At 35.6% G+C, this 23,468-nt stretch overlaps 4 protein-coding genes across 5 annotated transcripts; 3 read left to right on the forward strand and 1 right to left on the reverse strand.

Moving 5' to 3' along the window:
• Positions 1-4,748: 4,748 nt before the first annotated feature.
• On the forward strand, positions 4,749-7,136 carry LOC130736977 (subtilisin-like protease SBT1.7). The gene has a single exon (XM_057588750.1). It carries the CDS (start codon positions 4,749-4,751, stop codon positions 7,041-7,043), a length of 2,295 nt encoding a protein of 764 aa, XP_057444733.1. The 3' UTR covers positions 7,044-7,136.
• A 1,914-nt stretch (positions 7,137-9,050) lies between these two features.
• On the forward strand, positions 9,051-12,898 carry LOC130739251 (uncharacterized). Of its 2 annotated transcripts, XM_057591503.1 has the most exons (7): positions 9,051-9,221; positions 9,317-9,397; positions 9,501-9,677; positions 10,410-10,580; positions 10,828-11,061; positions 11,158-11,246; positions 11,647-12,897. In XM_057591503.1, the coding sequence occupies exons 1-7, from the start codon at positions 9,137-9,139 to the stop codon at positions 12,382-12,384; spliced, it is 1,575 nt and encodes a 524-aa protein (XP_057447486.1). In that variant the 5' UTR covers positions 9,051-9,136; the 3' UTR covers positions 12,385-12,897. The 2 variants fall into 2 exon arrangements, with proteins under 2 accessions (XP_057447486.1, XP_057447487.1); XM_057591504.1 differs by lacking the exon at positions 9,051-9,221 and having other exon boundaries at positions 9,506-9,677; positions 11,647-12,898.
• A 1,954-nt stretch (positions 12,899-14,852) lies between these two features.
• Positions 14,853-15,637, forward strand: LOC130739252 (uncharacterized). Its single transcript, XM_057591505.1, has one exon. It carries the CDS (start codon positions 14,938-14,940, stop codon positions 15,403-15,405), a length of 468 nt encoding a protein of 155 aa, XP_057447488.1. The 5' UTR covers positions 14,853-14,937; the 3' UTR covers positions 15,406-15,637.
• Positions 15,638-18,477: 2,840 nt separating this feature from the next.
• Positions 18,478-22,759, reverse strand: LOC130739254 (RING-H2 finger protein ATL46-like). The gene has a single exon (XM_057591506.1). The coding sequence runs from the start codon at positions 22,219-22,221 to the stop codon at positions 21,061-21,063; it is 1,161 nt and encodes a 386-aa protein (XP_057447489.1). The 5' UTR covers positions 22,222-22,759; the 3' UTR covers positions 18,478-21,060.
• Between the last annotated feature and the right edge of the window lie 709 nt (positions 22,760-23,468).

Raw genomic sequence — 23,468 nt, forward strand, 5'->3', positions numbered from 1 at the left:
AAAGAAATGCAATAGTTACAAGCTATTTTAACAAGTATGTCATTTTTCATCACATTAGCAAATCTTAACTTTTTTATGCATATTACTCATTTCTTATTTCTTTGTATCAAGAGAAAGATCATCAACAACAACAAAGAACATACATTACTTAGTGACCTATCCTCCACTGCAGATGATTGGAAAATAAAAGTGCGAGTTTCACAAATACGGGACACTCTCAATATATATAGAAAAAATGAATTAATTAGCACTAATATGGTTCTAATTGAGGAGAAGGTTTAAATTTTATATTGTTTAATAACTTTTTTATTTTCACTAAACTTACTTCTCTTGATTTCTAATTGTTACAATTTTTTCAGAGTAACTACATACATGCTACTGTACGGAGAAATATTGCACACAAATTCAAGAATATTTCAAAAGAAAGAAAAATATACACCATCACAAATTTTATGATCACAAAGAATAATGAAAAAATTCTTGTGGTTAAGAAAAATGCTTTGATGATACAATTTGATGCTACAACTATAGCGTTGGAAATAACAAATGATGATAGCATAATTCCCCCCACATTTTTGAATTTGTGAGCTTTGAAGATTTACTAAATAAATATGACAAAGATGTGCTAACATGTAAGTTTTTGAAAATTTGTTACTAAGTTATCTAGTTTACTATTAAGTAGTTTACTATTAAGTAAGCATATATGATTCAAATAAAATAATTGTATAATTCTCCTCAGGGCCGGTCCCGACATTTTGGAGGCTCTGGACAAATAATAAAAATGGACCCCTAATAAAGAGAAATATCTCTTGGAGATACAACTGCCAGATACCATTATATATTTAACGTTCGAAATTTCATCAAAATCATTATGTTGGTTTGTTTGGCAACTGACCTCTTGCAATCTGCTCAAGGGTCATGTGTTTGAAATCAAACAACGCGACCTTTTGCTTTAATTTTTGAATTCTTTCAGTACAAAATTAATTAACAAATAACATGTTAAAACTCAAAAGGTGGGATTCGAACACAATACATAAAAGTAACTTAAACAATTACTAACCACTAAACCAACTAAAGTCATTAATATCATCTTGAACATTAATTATTATAACTAAATTGTTTTTTGGAAAAAGTTTAATGTGAATTTTTTTTAGAGGCCCCTTCTTTTTGGAGGCCCTGGGCTGTGAGCCTGCTTGCACATGCCCAGAGCCAGCCCTAATTCTCCTCACTGATAGATGTTATTGGAATTATCACCAATATAAATTCAATTAAGAGCAAACAACTCCTCAGGGTCGAGTTAATACAATGACTTCAATTAAAACATATCAGGTACGCATACAAAAAAAATCCTCTTTTAGATATCTACTCTTTTAAATGTCACATTTGCAACGCCAACTAGTATGTACTCGCAAATATACCTCATAGGGAAAACTTATTTTCCAATCTATTTTTATTTTTATTTTGTTCATAGGGAACAATGTCAAAGTGATAATATGGGATGACTATGTACACTATTTGAGTTAAATAATGTAACATTTGTTTCATAATTAATTTAGATAAAATATTTTCAAAATTAAAAAGTTTCGCTAAAAGGTATTTAATATTAACTGTGTATTATAAAAACAATATTTAAATATTTTTTTATCTATGATAAATTAGTAAAAATTACGCGAGGAAGTATAATAGAGAAAAAAAATGGCCAAAGTTGTATAAATTTTCGTTGCGAGATGCCTATCCATTTAACGTGATTGCAGAATCTCGAGAGATTAGTCTTATAGCTATTAGCCGTGAGGAAACATTCAGAAACCAAATAATTTGAATAAATTTAAATTCATTAGATAATATTTTACGCTATTTAATTTATAGCTTATTATAATTATAAAATTTTAAATTAATTTATTCTTTTGGTCATGACAAGTCACAAATGACTTTCCAGGTAAAAAGCAAAAAAAAAAATGATATTAAAACTTATTTCATGATATTAAACACTTATTACTTAACATTTTTTATTTAATTAAAATATTTAAAATGAACTTGATAATTTTGTATATTATTAAAAAAATAAATTTTTAAAATTATTTCTATGCTAATAATTAATATCAATAATTAAATTTAAGTAATATTAACTATTTATATAAAAATAACTCTAGTAATATTGATTGAAATATCTTAACATAATTTTTTTATATTTATTGTTAAAAGTTATTTTTATTTTTATTTATTTAAACTATAATAATTTATTGATAATGTTAAAATATATTGTAAGTAAATCCGTGCAACACACCATATAATATCTAGTCTAGTATATATATGTAAATGAGACTTGATATTTGTATTAAATGCACAAAGACAAACATAAAAAGCCCCTATAAGAATTAAAAATCACTAAATTTTTTGTATTAAACTAGTGTGTTCTTCCCGCTATGTGTATTGTATTTGATACATCAATCAATCCCTTGATTATTAAAAATATATTAAACAAAAGATGAAGTAGAAGAGTCTGAAATGCTAAGCGAAGTGGACAAAAAGACTTATCTTCTAAACCTAATCGAGATCATCAAGAACTCGTTTGACATTCTTCATGAATATGAAGACAATATCACAAATCATAGATATAAGGAATCACCAATAAAATCTTCATTTTCTTAAATATTTGGAAACCAATCAAATCAAATATTGTAATCTTCATTGTATCCATCAAACAATAACTGTTTTAATTCCCCAAAATAATTAAACAAATTTATAACCTATTTAAATAAAGATTGATTCAATTATCACGTTTAAAAAAATTGTCAAGTGATTAGAGAAGGATGAGAGATTGACGGGTATATATAGGAGGGAGATGGCTGATACAGTATCTTAGATAATTAGGGAAAATATTTTAAAATTTTAATGTTTTCTAATCTCAGCACTACATTTTTTATTTTTTTATTGTAGATCATGAGAAAGAATAAGAGGAGAAATGAGGGGATTCCTATAAATATGCAGTAAATTAGACTTGAGTCTTTTCCTAATTTGAAGAGATAATGAAAACGATTTCAAGATTTGTTTTGAATATAAATTTAGTAAGGAGTAATCTAGGTAAATCTTAAATAATTAGGGCAAATCTTTTAAAATTCAGTTTCAAGATTTATGTTGGAATCAGGGAACCCGTGAGACCCATAACAGAAGAGAAGCTATCTAATGTAATGTCTCGTGAATTGTTTTTATGAGAATTAACATGAGAATGACACGTGAATTTTTTTTATGAGAATTAACTTGGTGCAGCCACATCACTAACTCAGCCAGATAGAAATTGTTTTTTCTAATATATATTGACATATAAACGATAATACATATATATTTAACTCTTATTCAAAGATTGACCGGAAGACTTCTTATACATTAAACTCAAATATTAAGAAAAGAAGTTTATAATATTAAATTAAAATAAGTAATATTTTTATAACTAAATAAATATTATTAATTAATAATTGAGGTACATTTATTAATAAAAATTATAAAATATTTTTAAATTTTAAAAATGTCACTATAAGGCTTTTTTTTTCGAAAGGTGAAAATATTATTGAATGAGAAAGCTATAGGAGAATAACTCTCTCATGAAATAGAGATAAACCAAAACAAATCTGGTCGGAACACACACCCCTAACACTCCTCTTTGGAAGGGTAACTTTAGAGAAAGTGTCTCATTAAAACCTTACTAGGAAAAACCCTTTGGAAAAAACCTAGGTATTTAATTAGTATTAACTACAATATATGTGTATATAATATGAAAAAAGTTCTTTAAAATATTTTTTGATATATTATATATTTGTGGAAATGACTTCAAAAATTATAACAGAGGATCAAAATTTTGACCAACATTGAATAAATTCAAATCTACTAATAACATTTTAGGCTATTAAAGTTATATCTTCTTATAGTTTTAAAAGTAAAAATTACTTTATTGTTGATAAAAAGTATAAATTTTTGTAATTAAAACTTATTTGATGATATTATAACTTATTACTTGATTTAAAATGTTCCATATTCACTTAATTATGTTTTATAGTATTAAATAAATAATTTGTTAACTATTAAATATTAAAATTACAAATTTTTAGTACTATTAACAATTTATCCAAATGTCTTGACACAATTAATTTTATTTTATTATATTTTATAATTAAAAAATGATTAATATTCATTTATTTACTCAAACTAGAATAATTTTTTATAATATGTTAAAAAATTGTAAGTAAACTCGTGCAACGCTCGGGTAAATAAAAAATAATAATGGTAATAATAAGTGACAGTAAAATTGACTTGACCTTCACATTAATAACAATATTAATTAGTTACTAATTACCTTTTATAATAATCATTTCATTAATTACTAATTGTACAACTTTTCCATTTCTCATTATTAAACTTGAGAAAATATAAAAAATAATAAGTAAAAGTAAAATTGACTTGACTTTTACATTAAAGATAATATTAATTGGTTATTAATAGCTTTTTATATTATTTATTATATTAATTACTAATTATAAACCTTTTCTATTTCTAATATTTATCCCAACTTGAGTAAATGTTTTAAATAAATATAAGGAAAATTGACTTTAATTAGTTATTAATAATTTTCTATAGTTAAAACTAAAAAATATTGTAAATGAAACAACAAATCGATTACGAACAGAATGAGCCCTTTATAAAGCCAAGTTATCTATTGCATTTCTCACACAATCTCACTACAATCTATTGCTATCATGGAGACGTTTAAGAAATCTCTCGCTATGATCATTCTCTCTTTTTTGTTTCTTGTTCTTTGTGATGTGTCTCTGGCGAGAAACGTGAAGACCACAAATCAGAACCAGAAGAGTACTTACATAGTACATGTTGCGAAATCCCAAATGCCAGAAAGCTTCGATCACCACTCGGCTTGGTTCGAATCGACTTTGAAGTCAGTTTCTGACTCAGCAGAAATGATCTACACTTATGACAAAGCTATTCATGGATTCTCAACAAGGTTAACACTAGAGGAAGCTCGTTTGTTGCAAAGCAGAAATGGGGTTCTAAAGGTGCTACCAGATGAAATCTACAAGCTCCATACAACTCGAACCCCACTGTTCCTCGGGCTCGATAAAATCACTGCAAGCACATTCACCCAATCCAAAATAGGACATGATGATGTCATCATCGGAGTCATAGACACAGGTGTTTGGCCTGAGAGCAAGAGCTTTGACGACACTGGGTACAGACCCATCCCCAACACCTGGAAAGGAAAATGCCAGGTAGGTGCGAATTTCACAACCGCCAACTGCAACAAGAAACTAATCGGTGCCAGGTTCTATAATAGTCACACCAAGTTCTATAACAATGGCTTGGTGGCCTCGGTGGGCCCAAATGATAATTCTATTGAGTCTCTCTCTCCGCGCGATGATGAGGGTCACGGAACCCACACTGCCAGCACTATTGCGGGCTCTCCGGTGCAAAATGCGAGCCTCTTCGGTTACGCTACTGGAACGGCGCGTGGCATGGCCCCACACGCTAGAGTTGCTGTCTACAAGGTTTGCTGGAAGAAGGGTTGTACTACTTCTGACGTATTGGCTGCGATAGACCAAGCCATCGTTGACAACGTGAATGTCATTTCCTTGTCGCTCGGAGGTAATCCATCCGATTACGACAAAGATAGCCTTGCAATTGCAGCGTTTTCGGCAATGGAGCATGGGATTGTTGTGTCTTGCTCCGGAGGGAACGATGGTCCTGATCCCTCTTCTATCACTAATGTGGCACCTTGGATTATCACGGTGGGAGCAGGCACAATCGATCGAGATTTCCCTGCTTACGTTAGCCTCGGAAATGGAAAAAACTATTCCGGTGTGTCTCTTTACGGTGGCAAAAAATTGCCAGATAAACCTGTTTTGCCACTCATCTTTGGAAAGGATTGTAAGTCAGGAAGCCTTTTGCTGCAAAAAGGCAAGGGAAAGATCGTGGTGTGTGATCGTGGATTATACGATGAGGTGTCGAAATCTATGGCGGTGAAATCCGCCGGCGGTTTGGGCATGGTGTTGGCCAACGACGCAGATGAGGCGGGGGATTTGGTGGCGGATCCATTTGTTTTGCCAGGACTTATGGTGGACGTAAAAGAAGGCGAAGCCATCAAGCAATACTTAACTTCTGATCCAAAACCGACAGCAACGATTGTGTTTGAGGGTACAAAGGTCGGGATCGAGCCTTCCCCTGTTGTTGCACTGTTCAGCTCTAGGGGCCCAAATCCTATCACCACAAAAATATTGAAGCCTGATTTGATCGCGCCAGGTGTCAACATCTTAGCTTCATTTACCAGGAATTCGAGTCCTTCTTCTTTAGATTCAGATGAAAGGCGAGTGGATTTCAACATCTTGTCAGGCACATCCATGTCATGCCCTCACGTGAGTGGGATTGCGGCTCTGGTCAAGTCCGTCCATCCAGATTGGAGCCCCGCCGCCATTCGATCTGCAATGATGACAACAGCTTATTCGACTTACAAGAATGGCAAGCCATTGTTGGACGGTGCAACTGGAAAACCAGGGACACCGTTTGATTTTGGCGCAGGACATGTGGACCCTATCCCTGCACTCAATCCAGGGCTTATTTATGATTTGACGGCGGATGATCATCTGAATTTTCTCTGTTCGTTAAACTACACGCCCGAAATGATTGAAGTCGTGGCGAAGAGAAAATACGTGTGTGATGGAAAGATACACTACTTTAATTACCCTTCATTTGCTGTGATTTTTGAAGCTGGTGACAATGGTACACAGGTTAAGCAAATGCGAACTCTCACCAATGTGGGTGCTACGGGAACGTACAAGGTATCAGTTCAGACAAATATCCCAGGCATCAAGATTAGAGTTGAACCGGAAGTGTTGAGTTTTGGAGTAAAAGAAAAAAAGTCCTATACAGTTACATTCAACGCATCAGGTGTGAAGCCGCAGAAAACTCCAGGTTTTGGACGTTTGGAATGGTTTAATGGAAAGAACGTTGTTCGAAGTCCTATCTTATTTAGTTGGGATCAATGACTGAAAGCTCCATGAAGCTTGACAACCAAAAGCACTTCACTAACTGGAAGAGTGTCTTGGTTGGCTAATGGTTATGGTTATAGCTAGAGTAGTACATTTGAATCTATATAATTAAAAAGATCCTATCCTACATTGTTGGAGGTTAGTGAAAAGAGATTTTTTTTCTTCTGTTACAACATTCAACTCCTCTGAAATATGATAATCAATTTCCTATTAATTAATCAATTTATTGGATATAATAAGTTTGATACCGTTGCTATTGAACTGCTGAACGCCTCTAGATAGCTAGCTAGCTTGCGGAGGATGAATCCATTTTCAGTGGAAATAAAATGAAAGGACTAATGGTATAGTATTCTCATATTTGAATTGGAAATAAATTTGTAAAGATGGCTTAGCTCACATCAAAATATTAGAAAACTAGTATCAAATTTGGATTAGACCCTGGACAAGAAAATCTTCGATACTCCTCCCTTAGTGTGAACGTGACTGTTTTTCAAAATCTTAAATTAAAAATAAAATAAAAAGTATGAATGACTAGTTTTTTTTGAAATCATGAATAACTAGTTTAATCATGAGTACCGTTTTCCCACCGTTGTCCGTGATTTTCCCTTATATGTTGAGAAATTTCCACATAAATACAATTAGGTCCTATTCTCTCATATTTAATTTTAGTCGTGTGATACTATCTCATTAGTCTAGCACCTAACCTAACATTCATGCCTATTAAGGAACACATTTGAACTTGGATTATGAAGAAACTCCATTATGTGTAATACGAATAATTATATCTTCACACTTTTTTTAAATGTGTGGAGAGGTGGAGGAAGAGAGATATAGGAAGAAAGGAGATAGAAAGTAAAAATGTGATAGATTTAATTGATTGAAAAAAAGAAATGAATAGAAAATGAAAGTGAAAAAGGAGTGGAGAAGTGTGTATATATCATAACTCTGTCCATACAAGAGACTGTAAATGCATTGAGAATCCGAGACGAATAATGATAGCCACATGAGAATTCACCTCAACCAACATGTTGCTAAAGCATGCTTGGAACCTCAGCCAAACCATTTTTGTTTAAAATCCATGTGTAAACAGCATAGAGCCTCCAAGTGTAAGCAAACATACCACACACAAAAAGAAAGCAAAACAAAGTGATTTGCATTCAAGAAAAGAACTTACCGAACGTTCAAAAAAAAAAAAAAAGAACTTACCGCCATGATTGGTAATCATGGTTACAAGTAGCGTAACATAAAAGTTACTTGACCAAAAGAGAAGGCAATTAATTAAGCTTGTTATTTGAGCGCCAAAGACCGATTAGAAATAACACAAAAGAAAGCAAAAGGAATGAAAATTAGATTCCATGAACTTGTAAGAGAAAATTCCCACAGTGACAGCGCACATTAACAGAGGCATCAAACCCTTAAATACTAATCTACTAGTTAAGTGCGTGTTTGGATTTCTGTTGACCAATTAACATGTTAAATTTTTGTTTATTCTAACTTTTTCATTAGTGTCTCAGGTTCCGTAAATTTATGTTTGCGTTATCTCTAATGCATAAACATGCACGAAATCTAACAAACTAAGCACATGGTGGTTACTGGTTAGCAGAGGTACGTGTATGTATGTGAGTAAAAGAGAATGTGGAGATCCAAAATAGAAGCTATCTCTTGCTTTGGAGCCTAAAAATAATTTGATGGACCTGTCTTTTATGAGCTTTTATTGGATCACACAATATTCACTTGTATTGGAACCATAAATAAGTTATCCTTCATTAGTTTTGTGAAATGAGAAACTTGCATAAACAAAGGCTTTGTGGAACCATTTTGTCGGATAGACTTGTAAGGACACATCAATCTAAGAACTCAAATCTATATCATTACTAAGTCCAAGTATTCTCTATTTTTCTATAAAAAGGTTGGTGCTGATTTCATATAAAGAAGAATAGCATATTGGCACGTGGCTTCTTTTCTCCTACTTAAGTCACTTTTCTCAATTTGCATAGCTTATATTAAATAGACATGCATATATAATGTATGAACAATTTCACAGTTGAGTGCTCTTTGAATCTCTTCTTATAAACTGATAAAAATACACAATGAGCAGGAGTTGTTATGTGCTGGTTTTTGCTCTTCTACTTCTACTTGGTCTGTCATCTCCAACTTCAGCTACGTCACCTACAAGTGAGTGCAACAAGGTCTAAACAAAACTGGTTCCTTCATTAGAGTTTCCTTCTTCTGATTTTTTTGTGTTCCTGTGAAATTCATGTGACATGCAGAAATTGTTACTGGGGTTGTCTCCAATGTGGTTTCTGCTCTTGTTAAATGGCTATGGTCCCTAAAATCCACAGCCAAACCAGGTAGAATGCTTGCATTGAGTTTTCACTTTCCCATGTTTCTGAATTTGTCTTTTCAAGGTGATAGATAACATTGGTTTTTCATGAGGAATCATTAATTACTCAGTGCAGCATGGTCGCTCCATGATGAAATTTGAGAGTGGCTACAATGTGGAAACAATTTTTGATGGAAGTAAGCTTGGAATTGAGCCACACTCAGTTGAAGTGTCTCCAGATGGTGAATTTCTGGTTCTGGATTCTGAGAACAGTAACATCTACAAGATCCCAAGTCCAATATCCCGATGTAATTAAGCTTCCTTTGATGAAATTGTCTAGCAATTTTGTCTTTTATTTAAAATCCGGTTATTTTTTCTCTGTGGCTTTCCTTTGCTTCATTATGCCAAAATGCTAGATTCAAAATTCAAGCATGTTCTTTTAGAATGTCTGCTGTTTGAGCTTTAATTTGTACAAGGACTTGGCTTCTTGCCTGGGACATCTTTTGATTATACTAAGTTGTTTCCAAGATGCTTAATGAGCTTTTGTTAAACACAAGTTTCCACTTTTTTTAGGTACAACATGGCTTTAGTTACCAAAAAAAGAAGAGTATAACATATCTGCATGATATTTTGCATTCCTTTTAAAATAAACAAACAAGAAGAATAAGGAAGATTTACAGAATAAAAAGATACCAAACTTGAAACATGGAACATCTGTTTGACTTCTTTAGTCCTTTACCTTTCTTGTTGGTTCTTACTACATAATGCAGATGTCACATCCACTGTAATATAATTCTGTAACTTTGAGGTTCTTGAAGCCAGCTACACTATCTTGGTAAAAATAAAAACTATGAGGTCATTAACATTTAACAAGTAACTTAAGCTTCTTTCAAAATAGAGTCAAACTCATTGAATTCCTAGAGAAATTTCATAATCTCTTCATTGATATATGGTTTTTAGTTATTAATACAATCCTAATTAGCTTGATATTTGGTTCCATTTTGTTTGGTATTTGCTGTAATGAATGGATGGAACCACAGATAGCAGACCCAAACTGCTTGCTGGATCACCTGAAGGTTATATTGGACACATAGATGGGAGGCTTAGAGAAGCTAGAATGAACCACCCTAAAGGAATTACAGTGGATGGGAGGGGGAATATTTACATTGCAGACACACTGAATATGGCCATCAGAAAGATCAGTGATGAAGGTACACATGGAATTCCTAGGGCTCTCAAATCTTTTCAAGGATGAAATGAATGAACCAATATGCTGAGATACTAAAATTACAAAAGGATCTGTATTTTCTTCTTTCCATTGTATAACATCCTTAACCTCCTTAATTATTTACCTCGCCCAATGGTTTCCACCTTTCTACACTCTTTGAGACCAGAACAAACCTGATTGATGTTCATTTTACCAAATTGATTTAACTCCATGGCATGCCTTTTGTACAGGGATTACAACCATTGCTGGAGGTGGAAAATGGGGCCAAGTAGGAGGCCATGTTGATGGTCCAAGTGAAGATGCCAAGTTTTCAAATGATTTTGATGTAGTTTATGCTGGTAGGAGCTGCTCTCTTTTGGTGGTGGATCGAGGAAACCAGGCAATTCGAGAGATCCAACTCCATCAAGATGACTGCACTAAATATAAATATGATGAGTATGACAATGACAGTAGTTTTCACTTAGGTATGATCCAACTCTAATCTAGCCTCCTACATGTTCATTTGTCTATTATTTTGGGAGCATGTTAGCGATGAGGTTTGCAATTAATTAACATTACAGGAATAGCTGTGCTTATTGCTGTTGGATTCTTTGGTTATATGCTAGCATTACTGCAGTGGAGGGTGAGGGCCATGTTTTCTTCCCCTGATGTAAGTTATACATGCCAATTATTATCCTCTTCAGCATGTTGCCCCAGCCCCACCATTGTGACAAGTTGGAAAACCTATAAATTTCAAAACTATCTTTGCTTTTGTGGTACAATGTTTTTCTTTGGCTCCAAGTTAAGTCTTTATAAATAACATTTGGGTCTGTTTGAGAGAGTTTATTTGAGTTTATCTTATAGCATAAATGCTAATGCAAATGTTTAAGAGAGCTTAAGTAAATACCTCATGTAAGGTGTTCACCCCAAACACACATTTGGTATATCCTAGAACTTGATAAATGACATGTTTAGTGTATTGTTGGTAAAAGACCAGAACATGTTCATTAATCTGCTAAACATGTTGCAGCACAAACTGGGAAAATTCCATAACCTTGTTTCATTTTCAGGATCCAAGAGGTCCTTTAAGAACTAAAGGTACACCATTTGCAGCAGAGCATCAGCAGAAAAGGCCTCCTCCTCCTCCCAAGTCAGTGAGGCCTCCATTGATCCCAGCTGAAGATGAATTTGATAAACAAGATGAAGGCTTTTTTGTTTCTCTTGGAAGGCTTCTAGTGAACTCTAGCTCTTCCATGGGTGAAATTTTGGGAAGCTTTTTCACAGGATCCAAAAGGAAACCACTCCCATATCATCAGTACCACCAGCATCATCAACAGTACCAATATGCAAACAGACATTCTTCTAATCCATGGCCAATGCAAGAAAGCTTTGTCATTCCAGATGGAGATGAACCTCCTGGTATAGAAGCTAGAACTCCCACACTTCGAAAACCATATCCTTTCATGCCCAATGAGATTGAAAAGCCAAAGCAATTCAAGCAAACTCAGGGTTACTTGAACAGGTGGGATGATGGTGGTTATGATGAACATCAGCAACATCATCATCATCAGCCAAAGCATCCCAAGCTGCAACACCAGCAACAGGTTCAAAATCGTTACTCTTCCACGCCACAAGGTTACTATGAGCAGAACCGCGAGACAAATGAGATTGTGTTTGGTGCGGTTCAAGAACATGATGGAAGGCGTGAAGCCATGGTGATCAAGGCTGTGGATTATGGGGATCCCAAATTTAGTCACCAAAATGTCAGGCCTAGGTTGAATTATGTTGGTTACTCCCATGGTTATTGATATTGAAGAAGATTAGTGATGATTTCATAGCATCAAAATTACATAAGGTTTACCAACAATGTGTTGGTTCGAGTGGAAGAAGCTCCAGTCTCACCAAGTATGTGTATGAAAAATATACAATTGGGAGAGAGGTCATCACTTTGGTATCTGACAGTACCTCGAGAGATAAGTCTATCACCTATGAATGCGATACTCTGGAAACTGAAAGGTTATAGAAGGTTCAATGCTTAATTTTCTCTACCTAGGCATGACACATTAGTCCTAAAAGAATCAAAATCATAACAAAGGAAAAAGAGGACACTGCAGTCTTGGAAAATTTCTTCTGAGTAAATGCTGTAATTTAGGTGAGTACTAATGCTTGTGTGCAATTTTCACTAAAATTTTATTTCAATATACAATCTGATCAGACAAATTATTAAGAGAAAAGAAAAAAGTAAGAGTGGGATTTGTGGAAGGAATTGGACTTGCCTTTATTTTACAGTGACAGATCAAAGAACAAAGGAATTAAGTATGTTAAAGAGATCAAAATAGCACAAATCAGCTAATGGTTTTACTTCTATTTCCATTTTTGTACCTAAACATATGCATGGTACTGACATTAGTGAATCTTGAAGAAGTAAATGAACTAGGAAAGAAGGAAACTTTAGTCCACTTATTTATTACTTTCTATGCAGCAGAAATCAGAAATGTTGATCAACATAAAAGAGATAATAGATGGTTATGTGTTGGAGGAGGTTACTATTTATGAAGAAACAATAAGGTCAATAGAACCTGAGAATTAGAAAATTGTGGTAACAATGCTAAATTTTTAAGAAGCCAACCTAAACCAGTCCTAAGTGCATGACATTGGTGGAAAAAAGTCATTTCTACAGATATTTCAATAACTTTTTCATACAAACGGGTAGTTGGTTACATGCTTGATTCCCCTTAACTAAGGTCTCGGATTTAAATTTTGTGAATGGAAAAAAATTCTCCATGTTTCCGACTTAAACATGATTGTCTCCCATTGAGATACCTATAAGGAAAAAACTTTTTAATAAGTGTAAGGCAATTTTTTAAAATTAGTTTGGGAATATATTCCTTTGAGATCAGGTATCCTCACATTAGGCTAGATTCATAATTGTAAATGTTATGCTAACCAATCCATATCTATCAAACATTAAAAATTCATATTGAAAAATACAACATTTTTTTGTTATACAGGAAAGATACAGCATTTGGTGTATCGTTACTGACATAGAATATTATACTTCTAATAAAATAATTAAAATTTAATTTTTTGACCAGTAATCTAAGCGTATTAGTTAGTTCTGTTAATATATTTTTAATGACTTGCCTAACAATATTCCGGTAGCGAAGTAACACAGCATATATGGACACTGGGTTTGGTATGCGAATTCACAATACTGGGTGGTTTTTTTGTAAACACAGTGGGGCTTACCTACTAAAAATATGTTGACAACCATCCCATAATTGATTAATCAATGATTGAGAATATGTTTGTTTCACCTTTTTCATCCCATGAAAGAAAACGGCTACCTAGAGCCAAAATAGAAAGAGAGGACGCAACCTCCAAACTATTCTAATGAATTAGTCTAAGACACTCCCAAACGGGAGCTAAGCAAATGAAATCCAAAAGGAAAACAATGCTCGACTTAGGTTAAATAATCCGCTAAAGCATTCTGTAGGTTCCTATGCTCCATAGAGATTGGATACAACAACTCTGCATATCGATGGTTCTCACTTGAGGATAAAATGAGCTGAATAATTTTAAGAGAATCACTTTCAATATTGACATGTGGAGTATTTAAGCTAAGAACAATATCCACAATTATAAATGTCATCCGCAATTGCGCAAGGAAGGTTTTTCTCGAACCGAATCTCCCCAAATTTATGCAAAACCCGTTTGATCCAAAGACTGGCATGATTTCTCATTGCTCCTCCACAACTCGCAGCAATGGTTCCCGTACCCGTCTAGCCGACTCATCCACATTAAATTTCATCCAGCCATCTTAAGATCCATCCAACCCCGCTAGGTACAAAAATCAGTAGGCTCACAAGGCGGTTGAAGACCCAATTGTTATGCTTCCTCCAAATCGCCCACAAGGATGTCGCATAAAATCATGGCCAATCCACCATCGTGGCTGCTTGACCAGTTCCCTGGAGGTTTCTCGTCATCCATTCATCAAAGCCCGCTTGGCTCAATGCTTGCTTGCTGTTATATTTTAAAAGATCTTTGTATTCTTGTAGAATCCATTTAAAAACAACAAATCTCCGCTAACTCTTATCATTTGAGCTCTTAAATTTTTTTTATTATAAATTTGTGCCTAGTAATTAAAAAAAAAATATATGGCAACCGGCATTTCCCGGTGAGGGTAACTAGCCACCCGTTACTAACAGCGGTATTTACGGAATTCCGTTACACTCCCAAAAACAGTCATAACTGCCACCCTATTTATTCCCTCACGCCACACCCAACCCAAGAGAGAGAAAGTGAGAGAGAAGAACCAAACCCTCTTTCTCACCCTCCTCTTCCCAATCTCTCTGGTCAAAATGTCACCGTTGCCGCCGTCGAATCCAATCGACGCCGGCGACGACGACGACATGCAAGAGGTCCTCTTCGCCAAGCGAGCCTGCATCTGCTACTTAATCCCTTGTTTCTCCTCATCCGAAACATCGCTGTCGTGGTGGGAGCGGGTACGGTCGCCGGAGAATAAGGAGCGGTGGTGGGCTCGTGGATGGAGCAAGGTGCGTGACTGGTCGGAAATCATCGCCGGACCCAAGTGGAAGACCTTCATACGGCGATTAAACAGAAACAACAACCGCACCGGCGCCGGCGCAGCTTCCTACGAGAAGAAAGGCTCATTCCACTACGATCCGCTCAGCTACGCCCTCAACTTCGACGACGGAGGAGTAGAAGACGTTTACAGTTATGGCGGTTTCTCCGCGAGATTCGCTTCCATTCCGGCGTCGACGAAGTCCTCCATGGACCTCGGGAAAGACGCCCCAGCGTTCACGTGAGGATCACGTGCGCTGGGAGCGTGGTTTGCCCACCGTTCTTTTTACCAAAGGGTTGTGGAAGATGGTGATGGTGCGCATTTACGGTCGAATCTTTGTTCCCACCGCATTTGTAGTGATTGAAATTAGTCGGGTTCTGTTTTTGTTTTTTTGGTTAATTTTGAGATTTGATCATGATGTACATTCAGATAATTGGGAACGAAACAAGAATAAAGGTTGGGATGTTTTTGAGTTATCATGATCCATTTGGTGCTTAGTAAATATGGCAAATTGTCTTGTTGACTAGGAAGTGTTAGTATCATATATGATTTGCCTCTACAAATAGATATCCCTCAGTAAATATGGCGAATAGAGTAAAAGTTAAGAGCTCTTTCGACTATTTTAGGAGTTGACAAAGTCTCTTCCTTAAACAATCGTTTGATAGAGGAAGTTGATTTTGTTGGTCATAAACTTATTTCAATCGCCTCACATTATCTATTGAGTTTTTTTTTTTTCAAATCAACAAATTGCATGTTTGATGGGACGTCTCACTTGCCTTTGTTGAGAAGGAGAAGTTCTTGTTATATGAACATGATCATAAGTGGTGTGTCAAGTTACGACCAACAAATCAAGTGTTGTTACGACTGGTGTTGTTTGCCATATGACAAGCTCAACCGTTGTGACCACAAATGTTACGCCGGTTCAGCCACTTTTGTGGTTGATGAGGCTTGAGAGCTTGATTTGCCTTCAAGTGGTTATCTTTGATTTGTTAGCAGATTAACATGGAGATCAATGACATTATTTACTAAATATTAAAGAACCTAGCTGAGATCATCAGGTTTATGCTGAAAGAGGAGATGCAATTTTCTAGAGAGGAGATCCAAACTTTGTAATAAAGTAAAGCTAAGGGCTCAGGAACTCATATTGAGAAACATAGTTCATTCTTATAGCAACCATTTAAAAGAAGGGATTGACTAATTTAAATCAGCTACTAGCTTAGTTGATTTTTGTGAACCAATAAATCCTATAAATGGAATTTCACACGAGATATGTTACAACTTACGATATTTGTTTATAATTGTTCAACAACATGTGTCATTCACTCAGATAATCTTGTTCCAAGCTCCGTAAAATCACCACGAGTGACAAAGTTTTTAATATAGTTAGTTACATTTACGGATATGGACTCGAACTCAAAATCTATTACTGCATCTTTAATTTCCTGTAATAAAAAAGCATTATGTAGAAAATTTGTATGAAGTTAAATATACAGAATAAGATGATGATTAGCTGGAACTTACCGTTGGCGAGAAAAGGGAAAAAGAGCATGGGATAAAGGGAAAAAGGAAAAAGAAAGAAGAATAACTAAGGTAGATTGGCACAAGAACTCAAAAAGATGAGAGAACCTTAGGAAAATGTTGGTTGACTTTTTGGCATTTGGTAGTGACAAAACAGCAAAGTGGGAATGTGAACACCCCATATTGTGCTAGACAAAGTTCATCGATTGATGGGATCATACATGATGTTGAGGGTGGCAGCATGGAGCACTAACATAAGTAAGTTCTTATGGATTCGATAAGTACATGTGAACTTAAATCAATGTTGAATCATTGTCGATCGAACCTTCATGGACTAAGAAATCATCATAGCAAGTTAGCAACTTGAACATTGTGCATCCAATATCCAATATTCATAATCATACCCAAAAGTTCCTTCGTTTTCATCATGATTCTACTCCATATATTCTCTTTTCCAGCGTCTTATTCCACCATCTCCACCCACCACTCTATTATTTTGTCTTTCTTTCTCAAATCCTATCATTTTAATCACCGACGTCCACATATTTTTTTGTCTATACTCTAGTTATGGTCGATAGAGTCAACCACCCACAAGGAAGCGTTTAATTAGGTGATGTTCGATATAGAAAATAAATCATTTTTAGGAATAAGATTTTTGAATAAGTTTATTTATTTGGATGTTAGAGTGCGTTATTAATTGTTCTTGTCCCTTTGAGCTATCTTGTTAATTAATATGATCCGGTTGCTTACGGATCACTTCTCAAAAGTCCATCCTTGAGAGCTTAGAAAATTGTGTCCCTCCCGAGCCATCGTGTTACGACTTACGATGACCTTATCACTTATAAATCACTTCTTAAAACCCACAAGCGCACAACACTTGAGAGTTTGGAGGGCGTGTCCCTTCGAAGCCATCGTTATGATGACCGGTCTGCGACATAAGCATTACTTCTACCAAAAGCTCACATTAAGGATTCCTCTCCTCCCCTCCCTTAGGACCCTGGCTAGCAAGACTGTCCAAGTGTCCATACAACCCAAAAAGCCAAGCACAATAAATTCACAATAATGAGGGTAGTCATTTGTAACTCCCAAAATGGGTAGAATATCTCTCATGAGAAGGGGGAGGCTCCCCTCAAAGGGGAAGGCCAGTGATGCAAACTAGGTTAGGGGTGGGGCACGTATCTAATGGAATTCCAATTAGTTTGCACTCATGTTGTGCTAGGGTTTCAAGCTCACACTATGAGCCCAACTTAACAAAAAAAAAACTCCCATATGGAATAAATAAACAATAACCGAAAGATATTATCAATCCAAGAAGATTGGGCCTAACCACACCCTATAAGAGCCAACAAAATTTTTTTTTTTTTACCATTTAAAATCAATTATTGCTTTATCAATATGATGAGTGATGGAAGTTGAACTTGTCAAAATTTAAACAAACCCTTCAATGTCATTGAGCTGCTATGAAAACCCAAACCAATTATGAACGATGGCACTAACAACCGACTAATTTGGGTTTCAAAGATTAATAGTCCTAACTAACATACGCGCTGGCAGAGCGTGAACTTAAATTTGTGAACATAACTTGTTGACAATTTCCAAGTTTCCCACCCCAGCAGTGTACACAGTTGTCCTCTGACCTCAGAACTTTGGACCCAACCAACAACAAACGCTAGCCCACGCCCACAGTCACAGGTACTCAATGGTTTGTGGTACGATAAGATTTTTTCAAAAGAAAAAACCACATGTACCATCCTATCTTATTCAAGTCAGGTTAAAAAGTATCAATGAATGACAAAGCTATCCACGCAAAAATCAATTTTAAAAAAAAAAGTAGTTATTATGTAATTATACATCAAACATGCATTAGTAGAATGTAGTGTGACTTGTGTGTGAGGTACTTAGCCTTAGTGAAGCGCCATTGTCAACGATTTCTAAGCCAATGGTTGTGCTTGGGACAACTTGGGTGTCATTAGCTATATTGGCTCAATTGACTTATGAGGATTCCAAACATCATACCTCAGCAAGAGCTGAGTAGGCAAAAGGAGACACCCACACCGGAGATGGAAGCTACAAAGATGGCAGCAGCAGAGACTGAGGTCAAGAGAGGTGACCGAGGCAGGGGCAGTAGCTGGAGCCAGTAGGTGGTGGCTGGAGCCTGATGCCAAGGTGGCTCATAGGTTCGTGATGCCTTCAGGGATGGAGAGCGAGGAGACGTGAAGCAGCCTAAGGAGAGGTCGACAATGGTGGCCAACGACAGAGGGAGGGTGGCAGTGGTGGCCAAAGAAAAGAGAAAGCAAAAAACGATTTGGGTAGTAAATTGTGTAATGTGGCAGAAACTCACTTTGTATAGGGAAAACCTAACCAAGTAGGAGGAAAGTCTCCCTAGTGGATGAAGAGAACCTCTCCAAGGGAATGATGACTCTGTCGAACTTGTGAAGCCTTAGTAGAGGTTCAAAGGAAAAGTATTTTGGGTCAACGCAACATTCACTCGGTCGTGAGTCTTTTGGATCGTCTATGATGATATTGGATCTAGATAATTTAGGGCCAATCAGAACAATATTTTATAGTTTCTCTCAAAAAAAATTATGGTATTTCTTACTGCATAACCAAAGAAGCTGAGTACTGATTCAGATCCATATACTCATAGTGAATCCATTATAGTATTATTGATAGACTCTTGGTGAGTGTGTGCTGGTCCAACATTTCCTTCACTCTTCCCTTATTTTTTATATCTTAATTTTGTTAGGGGAGTGTTGTTTTTCACTTTTTCTATTGAACTAATACATAGAGATTGAAGACATTATCAATTTATCATCATTTCATAGGAGTAGACTCTCCTTTTGGAAGTTGGTAACATGCAGTCTGAATATTCCACCGACAGAACTCTTAAAACAAAAATTAAGCTACAATAACAACAAATATGCCACCACAAAAGTCTATAATCAAAATATGAAAACAAACAAAAGGATGTTACTAGTTATAATTAAAAGTCATGGATTTCCTCTCCTCTGAATTGCTCCAATTTGCTTTTGTACCTTTCTGGTTGGCACTCCCTCTATTTTCCCTCTTTATGTTGATACTTTTCTTTCCAAGGTTTAATAGCATACCATTCTATGATATTTCAATTTCATTCTTGTTTCACATAGTTTCTACCGGATAATCGCTGGATTATTTCTATATCAAGCTAAACTGTACTTGGCCTAAGACCTAATTAATTTTAAGATTTTATAATTAGATTTCACAACATTACCGTGCACAAATCACTTTTTCCAAACACATATCTAAACATAAATTACTTCATTTTTAACACAATTTTACCTAAATCAATTCTAGGCACTCAAAAAATCCAACTTTGCTGCGTAGATCCACAATTCCACATCAGTACTTAGGTTCACAAAATGTGAGCATGACATAACTACATGGATTTAAATCATACAAACTTAACCACCTTGGGTGCTATCAGATTGTTGATCTATCAAATCATTAATCTAGAAAACACAACATTTGGGTTTGCTTGCTAGTCTAGTATTCTAAAAAGTGCAAATCCAAGATAATTTCCTTCTTGAACAAATACCCCCTTTCTTTCCCCCCAAGTCAATTTTGGAACTGATTGATTCCCATTATAAATTTGTCTTTAATTTCAACATGGACACATGGGACTTGGGAGAGGTAAAGTGGCCCCACATGAGTGGGGGATACATCCAATTTTTGAATCAAAATTCTTCACAAAGATAAATAGATCCTATTACACCAGCTTTTGTGGATCCCACCATCACTGCCCAGTCTAAAAAGATATTAGGCACAAAAGGTTCCCATTCACACTCCCAAAAAAGTAATTGCAGTGATAAAGAGAAAAGAGATTAAATAAAAACCAAAATCCTCAAAAAAGCAAATGCACTTGCCACTCACCATGATCAGATGGTAAGAAAACATTGACACAGAAAGAGACAAATTTGGCTTTGAAACAGGCTAGCCTCCAGAACCAATTTCAAATTTGATCTATGAACTACCATAGATCTCTCCATTGTTATTATTTTGAGTAAATAGTACAAATTGTTTGGACTAGGGAGTTGATAGATCTAACAAGGATATGTTGATGTTTTTACTTGTACTATCTACTATGCATAACCAAATAAGATCAAATCAACATTTGCTGTCATAAACCCAATTTCATCATACCATGGAATCAGATCTGTTTGAAGAGATCAAGAGATGAATTTCTTATATCTTCTTAACTCAAAATCATAATATACCAATATCATGCCACAATCAGCCACCACAATTTCAAAATTAGCACACCAAAATTTTTGAAATTCTATGAGAAAAGAAGCTGTAATCAATGGATTCAAGTGAAAGAAGAAAAAAATAATGTGGATACCTTTCATACCCCTTCTGTTTTCCTCATCTCCCTCAAGTTAGTATTAAGATGAGATGACATGCCCACTTGAGCTTCCATAGAACCATGTAAATTTCCCTTCTTTGGCCACAACCAGATTTTGGAGATAGAAAAGCTGTCACCTTTACTGACACTACTAATCTTCTTTGCCTCCATATCCCCCTCCACTGAAAGCCTCTCTGCATTTTCTGTTCCTTTGGTAAGTCTTGGATGGTTCAAGGCTACCCTGAGTTCTGAATTGCCAACCACATACTGGTAAGATCCCATTGAGTAACACCTTCTTGCATCCAAATTACTGCTACTTGTTTCTCCAACTCCATTAGTCTCCCCAGCCTCCACCACATCCACCTTTTTGAATTTACCAAGCCTCACAGGGAAAACCCCTTTCTCTTTCTCTTTCTCTACAGTTTCTTCAACAACAACTGTTTTCTGTCTAGAACTGAATCTATTTCCCACATCATCATCTTCCCTCAGATCATCAAAATCAAACATGGGGTTATCAATAGAAAACCCTGGAGCAATGAGGGTTCCTCTACAAAGAGGGCAAGTGGAGTTTGACAAAAGCCAGGTATCAATACAACTGATATGAAAAGCATGGCTGCACATAGGAAGCAACCTGAGCTTATCCTTTTCAGTAAACTCACACAAGCAAACAGCACAGTCAAATTGCTCTTTCATACCCACAATCTCCTTGAACTGAAAAACAGGAAGTGCATCAATGAAAGCTTGATCTAAACCAGAATCATGGAGGTGGAAGAGCTGCTGCAGCTGTCTCTGAAGAGCATCAGAGGTGGATATTTCATTGTGTCTGTTGGATTGAGCAGATGCAGAAGAAGATGGGTGCTTTATGAGGAATCTAACAAGCAGGTGGAGCAGACCAGAAATGAAAAACAGAACAGCCAAAACCACTATGATGAAAAGAACAGCTGGACTAATTCTAGTACCAGAAGATGATGAAGGAGGTGGTGGTGTTGAATAAGAAGAAGACATTGGTTCCTTATGGAAAACAGAACCAGGGTATGGGGATGAAGAAGATGAAGACAAAACTGGTGGAGGGTAGTTCAAGTAACCATCTCTCTGCTGGATTTGATGCTTAACCCAAGCCATCTTCAAATGGGTATGGCCAAAAAACCACATAGGATACATGCTTTTCTGACACCACACAGATCACAAAAAATACACACTCCTCAACCAAACACAATCCTAGTCATATCTTTACACTTAAATACAACAAAACTCACCTAAACTAAAGTGTTCTTACATCAGACAGATACAAACAATAGCTAGTGATGTAGCAAATAATTTCAAATGAAAATATCCAAATAGTGATGGAGCAAGATTGCTTTTTGACGCAATAGATTGACTCAACTCACCTAACTCGTTAATGGGTAGTTCATGATTTGGATGTTTGTTTCTTCTTCACTTCAAGTTTTGATTGAAATGGTCTTGTTCCAATGATGTTGTTTTTGTGTTGAGCGGGAAGAGAAAAGTGAAATCTGAAAGTCTTGCTGTTGGCTGTGTGTGTCTGTTGGCTCTCATGTGATCTGAATTCCGAACCAAATGCGCCAAATTTATTTCTGGGAAGAAGGAAAGAATCCAAAATGGTGAAAGTAGCAGCAGTTCCCAAAGTAAGAGGTAAGGGATGACAAAAAGAAACCACAAAAATTTAAGCCCACTCGTTGTAAAGGAGCGTGGTACTCACTGTTAATCCACTTGTTGAATGTTATTGACTTATTGCTATGACTGACACATTGGTTTTATTTTTTAAAAATATTGAGGAATATATAGAAAAATAAATAAAAATTACTTGGTTTTAATAAAATCGTAAATAAGCATTTTGATATTTACTTTATGTGTTTACTAATGATGAAGGGAACATGTCACTGAGTTGTGCATGATCTGTTAAACTGTTTTTCAGTAGCATGGGGATGAATTCCTTTATGATGTAACATGGCTTCAAGGGCAAAGATTTGTTTTGAATTTAGGATTTTTGATGTTTCACTTACCTTTTTGATTGAAGTGTAATTTTTAGCTTAGTAAACTTGTGAATGTCATTTTGTTCTATAAAGGTTAGTAGGCGTAATCCAATTTTTGTTTCTCGTGGTAATGCGCACAAGAAGGCGCTCGTATTTTTCGCTTTAAAGATGTCTAACTTCAAAGTGGGAACGAGTACAAGAGATGGTGGCTAAAACCTGGTCGACTAGAGGTTATGCTTTAATAAAAATTAAAAGTTACTGACGTGGGTATAGCCTTGGAGAGCTGGGAGAGAGAGAAATTTGGTGATCTCCCTAAGAAAATTGCAGTTTAAAAGATTTTATGCAGGATTTGCAAAGAACACATCAAACTCTACGGGTAATTGAGGAAACTCATATGGATGAAAGGTGCCTAGACTC

This window comes from Lotus japonicus, chromosome 2, assembly GCF_012489685.1.
Source record: "Lotus japonicus ecotype B-129 chromosome 2, LjGifu_v1.2".
In the NCBI taxonomy this organism is placed as follows: Eukaryota; Viridiplantae; Streptophyta; class Magnoliopsida; order Fabales; family Fabaceae; genus Lotus; species Lotus japonicus.

Bases quoted from the DNA above. Each gene is read 5' to 3' on its own strand.
- LOC130736977 (XM_057588750.1), top strand. From the start codon at position 4,749: ATGGAGACGTTTAAGAAATCTCTCGCTATGATCATTCTCTCTTTTTTG.
- LOC130739251 (XM_057591503.1), top strand. From the start codon at position 9,137: ATGAGCAGGAGTTGTTATGTGCTGGTTTTTGCTCTTCTACTTCTACTT. The intron at 9,222-9,316 runs GTGAGTGCAACA...TGTGACATGCAG, and splicing joins TTCAGCTACGTCACCTACAA to AAATTGTTACTGGGGTTGTC. The intron at 9,398-9,500 runs GTAGAATGCTTG...TTAATTACTCAG, and splicing joins AAAATCCACAGCCAAACCAG to TGCAGCATGGTCGCTCCATG.
- LOC130739254 (XM_057591506.1), bottom strand. From the start codon at position 22,221: ATGTATCCTATGTGGTTTTTTGGCCATACCCATTTGAAGATGGCTTGG.
- LOC130739252 (XM_057591505.1), top strand. From the start codon at position 14,938: ATGTCACCGTTGCCGCCGTCGAATCCAATCGACGCCGGCGACGACGAC.